At 38.5% G+C, this 12,811-nt stretch overlaps 1 protein-coding gene, 1 long non-coding RNA gene and 1 other non-coding gene across 3 annotated transcripts in view; 1 reads left to right on the forward strand and 2 right to left on the reverse strand.

Moving 5' to 3' along the window:
• The window catches only part of PRSS12 (serine protease 12), a 57,095-nt gene extending 53,454 nt beyond the window's left edge, over nt 1-3,641 (forward strand). The window contains exon 13 of the mRNA XM_087724453.1: nt 2,994-3,641. Coding sequence (XP_087580579.1) covers nt 2,994-3,301 — 308 coding nt within the window. The 3' untranslated portion in view covers nt 3,302-3,641. The remainder of the gene's footprint in view (nt 1-2,993) is intronic.
• Nucleotides 3,642-4,768: 1,127 nt separating this feature from the next.
• On the reverse strand, nt 4,769-10,295 carry LOC148043870 (uncharacterized). The gene is made up of 2 exons (XR_015697897.1): nt 10,163-10,295; nt 4,769-7,077 (listed from the first exon to the last, which is right to left on the reverse strand). It is a non-coding gene; the product is annotated as an uncharacterized LOC148043870 (long non-coding RNA).
• LOC148043871 (small nucleolar RNA SNORA24) lies at nt 9,526-9,659 on the reverse strand. The gene has a single exon (XR_015697944.1). It is a non-coding gene; the product is annotated as a small nucleolar RNA SNORA24 (small nucleolar RNA).
• Nucleotides 10,296-12,811: the final 2,516 nt, after the last annotated feature.

Consider the following 12,811-nt stretch of genomic DNA (forward strand, 5'->3'; position numbering starts at 1 on the left):
CTGCGCATGCGTGGAAGCGCAGAACTCGTCAAAACGGGGTAAGAAGCACGGGCGGGCGGGTGGGCCCTTTGCCGTTCCCAGAAGTTACTTACTTCCGGGTTTGCCAACCAACCGGTTCGCAGGGACCGCCACGAACCGGTTGAAACCCACCCCTGGCGCACGTATACATACATACATCATATACACACAAACATATATCAGTATGTGCGGTGAGCTTCATGGCGGTGAGGCAAGCGCAAAAGCCAAGCTGCCGTGTCCGCCATAGAGTGGGTCCCGGTCCCGCTCTATGGCGGACACGGCGGCAGGGTTTTAAAGCCTGGCCGCCGGGGCCTGAGTGGCCATGATTCCCCCCTCCCCAGCCAGCCAGTCCACCCAGCCCCCTCCCCCGGTGCGGCGAGCTCCAGCGGGCTGGATGCGGGTGCAAGGGGCCTGGCAAAATAAAGCAAGCGCCAGCCCACCACCACTGTGTCCAAAGGCCAGGCATCTCACGTTTATGGCGGACATAAACGTGAGACACCTGGCCTGTTGGACACAGCGGCGAGAACGTCCCTGCCACTGCTGCGCTCTGCCGCCTCGCCCCCTCCGACTCCACCGCTATGAAGAAGCACGCACGCACACACACACACACACAAATTCCTCACAATAAAAAATTACAAATTAAATTTCAATAATTTTGAATCCCCCCCCTCCCTCCGATCCACATACCTTTTCCAGCTGTGGATTTCAACTCTCCTCCTGTCCACCCGCCATGATGAAAATGTAAAAAATTAAATAAAAAAGCAACTTACTTAGGCAAGGTACAATTTGCTGCTCCCAGATCAGGAGGCGGGAGAATCACATGCCTCCTTTGCATAAGGAATTTTTTGCCTTTTAACCCTTGCTTAACTCTGAGCAAGGGTTAAAAGGTGAAAAATTCCTTATGCAAAGGAGGCCCATAGTTATCTTAGCCATTAGGCCACAGGCTCTTATCCATTATCAGCGAAGCCAGGGTGAAAGGTATCTATTAGATTTTTACAACCGCTAATGGCTAAGATCTCTGCCTAGTGTGCCTAGTATGCCATATAGCCCAGGTTCAAATCCCAGTAAGGGTATGGCTAGCTGATGAGAGCTAAATAGCTTGAAATAGATCTATACTAGTCTCCCTTTATTTATTTATCAGCACAAATAAAAAAACACAAATATAACAAAGGCAACAGTAAAAATATTGGGTTTCTGTCGTGATGGACTCTTGTGACGAGCTGAAGGACAGATGATGGAAGCAGTTAGCTTCCTCCCATAATTGGGGCTTACCAGGGGTTGTAAAAAATCTAATAGATACCTTTCACCCTGGGTTCGCTGATAACGGATAAAGAGCCTGTGGCCTAATGGCTAAGAAGTTTGCCTAGGATGTAATATAGCCCAGGTTCAAATCCCAGTAAGGGTATGGCTAGCTGATGAGAGCTAAATAGCTTGAAATAGATCTATACTAGTCTCCCTTTATTTATTTATCAGCACAAATAAAACACACACACACACACACATACATACATACATACAAATAAATAAAGGGAGACTAGTATAGATCTATTTCAAGCTATTTAGCTCTCATCAGCTAGCCATACCCATGCTGGGGATCGAACCTGTGCTCTATACTAGTCTCCCTTTATTTATTTATCAGCACAAATATAACAAATGTAACAAAAAGGCAACAGTAAAAAATATTGGGTTTCTGTCTGGATGGTCTCTTGTGACGAGCCGAAGGCAGAGAATGGAAGTGTGACCTTCCTCCCATATTTGGGCATACCAGGGGTTGGGCATAGTTGGGCATACCAACTATATGTTTTCATAGATTTTCACGGGTGTAGGTGTGCTGGTCTCATTGTATTCAGGTCTTTTCCCATGTAAGATTGAGATTGTCTTCAGGTAGTCCTTGCTTAACAATCATTTGTTCAGCAACTGTTCTAAATTATGGCAATGCTGATTGAATGGTAGTTTCGCCAGATTCATAGTTACTGCTGTTGCAGCATCCTGATGGTCAAAATTCAGGCTCTTAGCAGCCTTCCTGCATTTACTACTACAGGAGTAAAGGAGTACAGGAGTGCCTATTGCCACCTTCAGTTCTGCTCTTTTAGCCGCTTCTTCAGTCCCTGCCATCCCCAGCTATCATCTTCTTCCTCCCGAGTTGAAGCACATTTAATCTTGCACTTGCAAGGCAGCTGCTAACAGGCCACCTTCCCAAGGCCACATGGACCCCTTATCCAATTTGACAAAAAGGCAGAGATGGAAGAGGGATAAGCAGGAGTGAATTGCAGAGGAGACAGTCCCTTACATTGCAAGGCTCCGAGCCGGGAAGGACAAAATTGGAATGGCTTGGATTGGAAGAAGTCCTCAATTAATGACAGTTGGGATTTGGTTAATGAAGGACTGCTAGGATTGTAGTTGCTAATTGTTCGTGTAACATCACACTTTATGACATTGCATAGTGATATAAATTCCAGCCTGAATTACTGTCATTAATCAATGATTGCTTGTATGGTCAAACTGAAACCTGGCTAGTTTAAAATTACCTATTTTCCTCTACCACCCCTGTTTCATCGCATTCTGCCGCAAAATTAAACACCATCAGGCATTTTGAAACTTCTTTATAATCCATGCATTCTTCAAATTAAGACTTGAAATGGAAATATTTCCTAAATTGTGAAGATACGTGTTCCTACTAAAAAGGCATGCAAAGTTTAAATGCAAGACTATAAAAGTACAACTTCCTATTAAGCTTATTTCCGTTACTGTAGCATATAAGAAACACCAGAAACTTTTTATCTTTCAAGCCGTTTTAAAATATTCAGTAAACATCTGTTTTTGCAGGATTGTGTATTACTGTGTTCTTGATATAAACAGAGACCTTACTGATGTTTGAGCTGTTTGCTAATATTTCAGTTATTTGATAAAACAAAGTTTTAAGAATAAGGATTTCCTTAATATTCGGTATTTTAATTTCAATATTTTCCTATCAGGTAGAGCATACTCAAGAACATTACAACAAGCTGCTATTCCTCTTATTCCTAAAAGAATTTGTGAAGAACGGTATCACACAAAATTCACAGGGAGAATGCTATGTGCTGGTAGCCTCCATGCACAAAAACAGGTAGACAGCTGTCAGGGAGACAGTGGTGGACCATTAATGTGTGAACAACCAGGAAATATCTGGGTTGTGTATGGTGTGACTTCCTGGGGGTATGGGTGTGGAGTCAAAGACTCTCCAGGTGTCTATACCAAAGTTTCCTTTTTTATACCTTGGATAAGAAGCATAACCAAACTATGAATGTCCTTTGTCGCACTGGAGAAATACATTTTTTTAATGAATATAACTTTTTGGACATTAAAATAGTTCATCCTAGAAGTAATTTTGATTGAACATGTAATTCTACCAAGACAAAACAGTAGATTACAGCTGTACAAATCAGCTCATTCTACATAGAAGATTCTCACATATAGTATTTTGTATTGTGATAAATTTTCTACAATGAACTGTACCCCTACTAGTTTCAAATAATGAATTTTTAACTGACTTTATACTGTGTTTTATCTTTATGGTGAAGTTATCCTGCCCCCATTTCATTATACATGAAAACAGTTAAATAAAATATCTTGTAAAATGTAAAGATTGTGTAATATTTATTAAATTATGGTTTTTAATGTGATGGGTAAAGGTAGGGTATAAACAGGTTAAATATGTCCTTTATCACAATTCATTTTAAGTATATACTAAAATTTTATTATCATATAGCAGACTTTACTTTTATGCTGTCATCCTATAGTTTTCTATAGCTTGTTCTCTGCTCTGGAATAAAAATTCTATACTTTTCAGCCACACTTTCAAGCTATTTCTCAGTGTGCTAACAAACAATACTTACGTTTTAATAGTTGCATTCTACTACCGCAGCTTTTTACAATTGTTGTAAATTTCTTGGCCAATTTTGAATTACCAGAACTATGCCCAAATTAAATGTATCAAATATTTAACGTATCTACAAATTAATTTTAGAAAGTATATTTAGCCTTGCAATTCATGGATTCTTTTCATTATTTTTTGTGAATATGATTAATTTGTCTAATATTGTTTAAAACTAAGTAAGACCTTAAAAAAAACCCTGCTCCTAAGGTAGCAAGTACTTCATTAAGTACATGCTAATATTATGAAAGTTTACCATCAGCATGCTGAATTGTTAGGAAAAAGCTGTTAGTTTTGACATAAATACCCCAAATGATGTCTAGTTTACACTACTGAATGTAATATCATACCATAGTGGTTAGGATATAAAATATTTAATGTAATGAAATGTGCTACTTATGGATTTTTTTTCAATTCTGTAGATACTGAGTTTTTTGTATCTCAATATTATTGAATTATTTTAATGATATATGCAACAAGACAATCAGTGCACTGGTAGGTAGTTTTTCACTAGATGTTCCTGAAAATAGTTGAGGCAATTTGTGAACTTAACCAAGTCAGAATGTATGTATTTTGTAAGACATATAATAAAACCAAGGACATATTTCTTTTAGGAGGTTAACTGTTCTATCTCACAGCCTTTATATACAGAAATCTGCTCATGGTAGAAGACAATTTATAATTAATTTAATATTTCAGTTTTGCTAACCTTGTCTTAGATAATGATTACAATTTTTTTGTCTTGAAATGTATCACCAACAGGTAGGTGACTATAGAATGCATTTTGATACAAGGGATTTTTCCTATCTTTTTCATTAGAAATTATTATGAGAAACATTTTATTATGCATACAATAACTTTATTGTCATTTTGAATGTACACTAATCGGCATACATTAAAATGAAATTTCATTGAATACAGCTCTCAAAGGGCCACCACCTGCAATACACATTACATAAAAAGGACAAAATAAATAAAATAAATACCCACATATATGATAGAGGAACAACAGTCTAGTTCATATGTACACATGTACATGGTGAGAAAATTGAATCTTGCGGGTTTACCAGATGGATGGCATAGCTGTTACAGAAATACTTTGAAACCTCCCCCCAAAGGGGAACAAAAACAGACCATAAAGTGTGTGTGTGTGGGGGGTCTCTAACAAAGCTTTGAGCTCTAAGCATAGTGCTTATAAGCAATATCCTGAGTAACAGGAAGTGAGTTCCTATAAACTTCTCAACTGTCCTTACCACTCTTTGAATGGACCAAACCAAAGTGATGCTGATTAAAATGCTCTCAATTGCTCTGCAAAAAATGGGTAGGATAAAAGGAGAAAGATGTGCTCGCTTCATCTCACGCAGGAAATGCAGATGCTGGTTTACATGCTTCACTAAGGATAACACGTGGAGACACCAGTTCAAATTGTTAGTTATCTGCATGCCCCAGATATTTAGTACTATTGACCACCTCTACAGTTGCATTCTTGATACTGAGTGGAGTATGACTATGTCTTTCTAAAATTTACCATGACCTCCTTTTATTAACATTTAGAATTATAATCAGGTTACTTTTATTGCATCAGTCCACCAGAACCTTCACCTCTTCCCTATAAACATCTTCATTGTTGTCTCAGATAACTCACCACTGCTGTGGTTTCATTTTATACTTTGAGCTATTATGAAAATATGGGAGTTCACAAAGTAGTTAATTCAAGTAAACCAGGGAAATACTTGTTACTATTTATAATTCCCACCTACCTAATGATCAACATAGCCTTTCCTGACTAACCACACAACCCTTTTTGCTCTTCTTCCATTTTAGTTTTTACAGTTCAGGGTAACTTGTATTTTCCTTTCTGTTTGTCAGGTAAGAATATGGGCAGATAAAACTTACATTTAATACCTTCTAAATATTTAGAAATCTTAAAATGTTAATCCTTTTCCTTAATGACAGTTTGTACATTACAGTAACATTTCTAGCATTAACAAAGTGTAATCTTTGAAAAACTCAATTTGTTTTTAATTTCACTGAAAAACAAACTATATTGGTTTTTTAAGGGCAACAAACCTCAGTGCTTCCTCATCTACTTGTGGCATTTATTTTGGATTTCCTGTCTTTTTCTCATTCTTTAATTTTTCACCATTAGCCAGTGTTGGCTAGATGCTGCCAAATGGAGCTTCCATATTAATATACTGTGATAATGTAACAAGCTAAATAAATTTGCAGCTTCTCAATTTACTTATGCCATCAGTAGCCTTCCTTTGCTTTCAGCTATTTGAAAACATCTGACTTGTCTAATTGATTTAAGATATGCAGAGTTTTGGCTCAACATTAATCTTTTTTGATGCTGCCCATCAAGGTGTCTCTGGGGTAAAAATTAATTTTTCCAAGAAAATACCAAGAATTCAAATGTCTGGAATACTTTTCTGCTTATATTTAGCGAGTCTTTGTATCTCATTGTCTTGCTGCTTTTGCCTTTTGACTAGTTGTTTCTGCTCAGGCACATCTGGCAAACCAATCTTGTGAGATCCAAAAGAGCCAATCTTGTCTCTCTGACTTTTAACAAAAGCAAGTTCCTTCAATGGTATCTTCGTCTCCTTAGGGCAAGTACAGTTAATGTGAGCTTCTTTTTTACAGCTAGCAGGGCAGCCAAATTTGGCACACAGAACAATTTGACACTTGCAGTTGAGAATGTCGAAGAGCTTGTCAAGTTTCACAGTGAAAGTTTCTTTGACATCTAACTTTCCCCTACCAAGAGATATATTTTTGGCTCGATCCCAGCTCTCGGATCTTGTTCAAGACTGTCACTCTTGAATTTACAACAGGGGTCACAAAAGAACTGTTTGCTTGTTCCCACTTTTCAAGCACTTTTGAGTATATGTCTCTTGCAAGAACAGCTGCTGGTAGTTTCTAGCGTCATCACTACTTTGTTCTCTTAACAGTAGGCCATATCTGAGAATGTCTCGCAGTGTTGGGAGTTCAGACGGCAAGTCTCTGCCAGGCCCAATTAGGTTGCTCATATGAGTGAATGTTCCCAGTCTTTTTCTTTTTTTAGATGCCATTACAGATCAGTTATCTCACTCACAGGAAATGAGGCCAGCAGTATTACAAAATAGGTTTTAACAAAGAGAAAGCAGCTGAACCTGTGAAATGAAATAAATAAAATGTTAAAAAGTTATTGTATTTATGTAGTTATTTGCCAAGAACATCTAAATTATATTGAAGTAACCAAAATACCCTTATAATCCTCAAGACATGTCACAACTTTTGAGCACCCCAAATGTTTGGAAATTAAAAGTTGAAAATTTTGACATGCCATAAAAAAATCTGGGAGGCATCAAACCCATACAATACCTTTAGCAAAATTATTGCTTTCTCTTCACAAGCCCCATATAACACGATCTATTGGAATATACAATCCCCAGAAAGATCAAGACAACTTTACAGGTTAACCCAGGAGGTCCCACTTAACAACCCACCTAGAGGGTTTAGGAATAATTCTCAACTCTTTGCCTACGCTGAACAAACCTATTCATATTAGATGAGAAATGAAACCAACAAAATTACACCATCACTGAAAAGTGACACTACCATTTTTCACACTTCTGATTATTGCATCACCCCCAGGGTCACATGATCAAAATTTGGACAGTTGGCAACCAACTCACATTTAAGATGGTTGCAACGTCCTGGGATCATGTGGTCATCTTTTGCGACCTTCTGACAAGCAGAGTCAATGGATAAACAGACTCACTTAACTGCAATTCACTTAATAATTGTGGCAAGAAATGCTGTGAAATGGAGCAAAACTCAACAAACGTCTTGCTTAACAATATAAATTTTGGGGATAGATGTTCCTAGGGTAAGAGGGTTCTTAAAATAACCTGAGCCCTATGCCTTTCTAACTCTGAAGATGTTGCCCAATTGGACACTGGTCTACAAGGAGAAAGCTTTGGAAATTAAAGTAGCTAAACTTACCAGAATTGGGTCAATAGTAGAAAATTAAGTCCTGAGTATTGATTGGCTCCAGTTTCCAAGATACAGCTTCAGGTCAAAATTTCATTAATTCAAAATTACTAGGGGGACTGAGATTATGCTACATAACCTTTCTGCAAAATGTAATATAGCAATGAGAACGGTGCCACACCAATTATTATAAATTTATATTTTGATACCAATAACATAACTTTCTATTCATTTATAGGTTTTTCATGTAACATTTTCATACTTTATGCATGAAAAACTGACAAGTTCTAACATCAGATTAAAAGACAAGGTTCTATATTTATTTTGTATCTAAAATGCAGTTTTAGGCTTTTCTCTTACGAACTGCAGTAGGATCATCCCTGGGGAAATCCAGCAGTAATCAGCAAGTATGGATGGACTCAATTTCCCTTGCTATCTTTTTCCATGGCTACAGTATCCTGGTGGAATCTCTTCCCATGCTCATCATTCATTGTCCCACAGTTCAAAGGGAAATAGTCTAAATGCCAAGTATAAGAAGTGAATTTTCAGTGACATGTTTGTACCAAGTGCTTTATAGGATCTAAACAAATTTTCCACCTTGTTTTTCATAGTTCACAACAGAGGTTCCTGTTGTAATCTGGAGCCCAGTAGCTCTGCATTACTCTCAGGCAATTCCAAATCCTGACCAGGTCAATTAGTTCACTCTTTGAAATTAGATGTGGTTCAGGAAGAGCATATGTTGGTCTAAAGTTTGGGTACAGACATTGATGGCCCCGGATTAGTTGCATCCTGCTCATCTTTATCATCAATTGAGGTGATTTGGAGGAATCTGAAATTGGCCTTGGGGTACATGACAGTGTGGATGGAATGTTTGAATATTCTATGGTCCACTTCTTTCTTGAGATCCCTTTTGCAACTGGGGCAACCATGCAAACACAACAGTCACTATGATTGGTAGGCTTTCTCCACACCATTAGGACTGAGAAAGGCCTTTTCCTTGTTTAGCCAAATACACAGATAAGTTGCATTTGTAATGCAGAGTCCTGATCGCCTATTTGGCATCCAAAATATAGGTGCTATACCTATATGTATTTAAAAAAAATATGGCCAAGATAAGGTTAATCATGCCTATCTGGGCTGATACATTGCTTTAATTATATCAGGTTTATTTCTGAGAAGATATACAGCAAGCTCTTATTTCTAGGAATCATTACTGGGAATCCAGTCATACAAATTGGTATCTTCAGAATCAGAGCAGCATGTATATCTATCCCGCAAAACGGGGAAAATCATTTTTACAGTCCAAGTTATTATCCGTTTAATTTACAAACATTAAAATTATTTTTCATAAATCCAAGATGCCAACTAGCATAAGGTGTTAGCACTCTCCCCCAGTACCTTTCTCAATAGTTAAAATGCTTTTCAAACTCTTGGCAAACTGCCAATTAAAATTCCCAAAACTCGTTTTAAAACATCAGTTTCCTATTACAGATCTGCAGGAAGTCCCTCGAAACATTTGCCTAAGTTTAACCTCATACAGGTTCATGCTATTGTTACAACCACTTTTCAAACTTAAAACGGCACACATACGCGCACACAGCGAAGCTGCATAAACTTATACGTAAGGATGTGACTTGCCCAAGTCAGAGTCTCCCCCCAATGCAGTGAGGGGAGCTATGCCAAAAAGCAAGGCGATGGTTGCTCTGCCATGAGTAGGAAGGGAGGCTGCCACTCTGGCAGGTCCCATGGAAGCATGGCGTCTCGAGACACGCGCGCGCAACAGCGAGGTGTGGGGGAGGGGAAGGAGGCCGAGACTCCCGCCCTTCACACCGTACGGGGGGACACGTGTGGCCTTCGCTGCTTCCTGAGGAACCGACCGTTAATCTGCTTTGCCAGTGCGAAAGCAAGCGGCTCCTCCCAATTCCTTCAGTCCTCCAGCCCCACGTCTCCGCTCTCTCGTGACCGTCCTCGGGCGCCTCTCCGTTCTCCACTTTACATCTCCTCATTCGTCCGTTGGGAAGGGGTTCTTAATAATCGCCCGCCATTTTACCCAAGGGTTTCGCCGCCGCCGCCGCCTCCCACTCCAGCCCGCTCTCCTCGCTGAAGCTCAACCTCAGAAATCGAAAAACCGGCAGGGCGCAAGCGCCGAAACTGTTCAGCTTTCCCCGCCTTCGTAACAACTCTAAAAAGTTCCAGCAAATGACTGGTATATTTTACAACGGCGTGGGGCGCTTATTCAAATGTTGAAGCGAACAGCCTTACCCGTGTGAGACTCATTCTTCCAGGGCAGGACATTCCCTTATTGCCCCAACACCAGCCACACTCTTCTTACAATCGAAAAGAACGAGCCAACCGCCGTCTTCGCCCTTTTATCCTTGGAGAGATACCACGCCCATTGGACGGCGTGGTGGAAAGAGGGCGGGGCTGCAGGTGCTTGCTCGCGTTCTAACTCAGCGACCGCGTGACCTGTTCCAACTGCCCTTCTATGCGTCGCCTTTGCGGTATCGCTGTTGGTTTCTGCTCGTCTGCTTTTCCCAAAGCTTGTAATCGTAGATTTAGTACCCTGCCAGTCTTCTCTATTTATTGTACTTTTGCAACCTTCCTAGTATTCCTTTCTCTCTCTCAGCTCTTAGCTAATTAAAATGATGCACAACACTACTTTAAATTTATTGATTCAAGTATTTAACAATTGAATTTAAAGCTTTTAATCACAAGAGAAAGATGACTTCATATGGCACAAGTACAAGTACAAGTACTTAGCCTTGATCTTCATTCTGTAATGTTTACAAATTTGCCAGGAATGAGACACAATCAATTTCGTTGTATTTAAGTACAATGACAATTAAGATTATACATACATTAAATAAATTAACCAATTTTTGACAATAATTGGATTCAAAAAGTGATTAAAAGTATTCCATAATTTTACTATATTTATTAATTTAAACCACTGTTATATTTTTAGCTTTTTTACATTTCACATTAATATGCAATGAAATGTATTGCAACATGTAAATAAAATATTCTTTGTTGTATAGTGTCTGGTCACTAAGGTGCATCAACAATTACACAGAACTCTTAGTTTTTGCTGCCCCTAGCTGTCATGGATTTTAAGTCAAAATTTTGTCTTATTGTTTGTTTGTATTTGTTTGTAGTTTATTTATAGGCCGCCCTTTTCCCTGAGGGGACTCAGGGCGGCTTACAATCAAAAAAGGAAGGGGAGTGTAGGACAATACAAAAAAAAAAGAAATGTGCACAAAGTAAATTAGACAATAAAACTCAACATTCACTCAGCATTCGGGAGGGGCGAAATAAGATTATCCCCAGGCCTGACGGGCTAGCCAGTTCTTGAGGGCTGTATCACCATATTTGTATTTCCTCTTTGTTACTGTATAGCCTCTGGATTTTTTGCTGTTAAAATTGGAATGCCTTAAGTAATGACATTAAGTTTCATTTGTTACAAATGTCCAAGACATATTTCTAGGAATAAGAAGATTCTGAGTTCAAGACATTCAAACTATAGTTCAAAACATGTGAACTATTATATTGATTGACTCTGGCTAAAATTAGTATCATATTGAGAAAAGGCAGTTATTTCCTTAGGCACCACCTCCTCCACAATAAACGCAAGTATATTTACTTCTACAGGAGAAAATTATCATGCAGAAGGATGAGCAAGATTATGCCCATTGGCCTTTCCTATAGTTCAGTTGCCAAAGAACCCTTAATCAAGTATGTGAATCAGAAAAATACATTCATGAAACATAATGCACAATACTGAAAAAACAATGTAATTTAAAAAAACATCTTTCGATGAAAGCTCTTAATTTCAATTTTGAATTTAACAGGTTAAGCTCTTTTATGAAGATTATAAAGTTGAGAACCCTAGAAATCAAGGATTTATAGGTAATCCTTGATTTACAACCATTCATTTAGGGACTGTTTAAAGTTGCAGTGGCACTGGAAACAGTGACGTATGACCAGTCCCCATATGTATGACCATATCCAATATGATCAAAATTTGGGTGCTTGACAACCAGCATGTATTTACAATGGTTGCAATGTCCTGGGAGAAGTGGGGTTGTCTTTGATCTCTATTTGCAACCTTCCCAGCTGGTTTTCGACAAGCAAAATCAATGAGAAAGCTGGATTTGCTTAACTACGATGTGATTCACTTGTAGTAATTCACTTAAGAATTGTAGCCGAAAAGGTTAAAAATCAGGCACAACTCAGTAAACAGGCATCTTGCTTAGCAATAACAATTGTGGTCCCAACTGTGGTTGTAAATCAAAGACTACCTGTATAGATTTGGGACAGATTTGGGTTTCTGTCTGCTGCCCCTAGAAGGATTCATGACTGATGTGAGTGAAGGGCATTCTCATAAAGATTATAGCAGTGCTGGGATTAATTGCTCCAGGTTCACCATACATCGAATACACAGTCTTAGTATTTCACCAATAAGTACTTTATTATAATAAATGAATGCATGTAAACAGACTTGCTTTAAATGGATGTTCTTTGTATAACTCAGAAAAATCCATGGATCCTGTGCATTAGTTCCTCTCAAGAGAAAGGCTAAGGAAAACTTTTCCCCCTTGTGTAATTTCCCCAGAGAAAGAGAAGTGTACATTCCTCATGCACGTGCTCCTAAAATGGCACCTTTGCATCCACAATCTGTCAATCTTACATTACAAAACAAATTGTACAGTTGTTTATAATTTCACTTTTTAAACTCAGATATGTTGAAGTAAATTGCTTGATGGAGTATTTTGGGAAAATATATTGACATGAGTAAAAGAAGAGCTTATAAAAGAAGTATATGATTGGTTAGCAATCCAAGGTCATTCAAAAGTCAGATAAAATAACAGAAATTGGCAGCCAACCCATTTGAGGACATATTAATTTGGTACA

The sequence above is a fragment of the Thamnophis sirtalis genome, unplaced genomic scaffold (genome assembly GCF_051295495.1).
Source record: "Thamnophis sirtalis isolate CommonGarterSnake01/CBP01778 unplaced genomic scaffold, rThaSir2_p1.2 scaffold_10, whole genome shotgun sequence".
Lineage (NCBI taxonomy): Eukaryota > Metazoa > Chordata > Lepidosauria > Squamata > Natricidae > Thamnophis > Thamnophis sirtalis.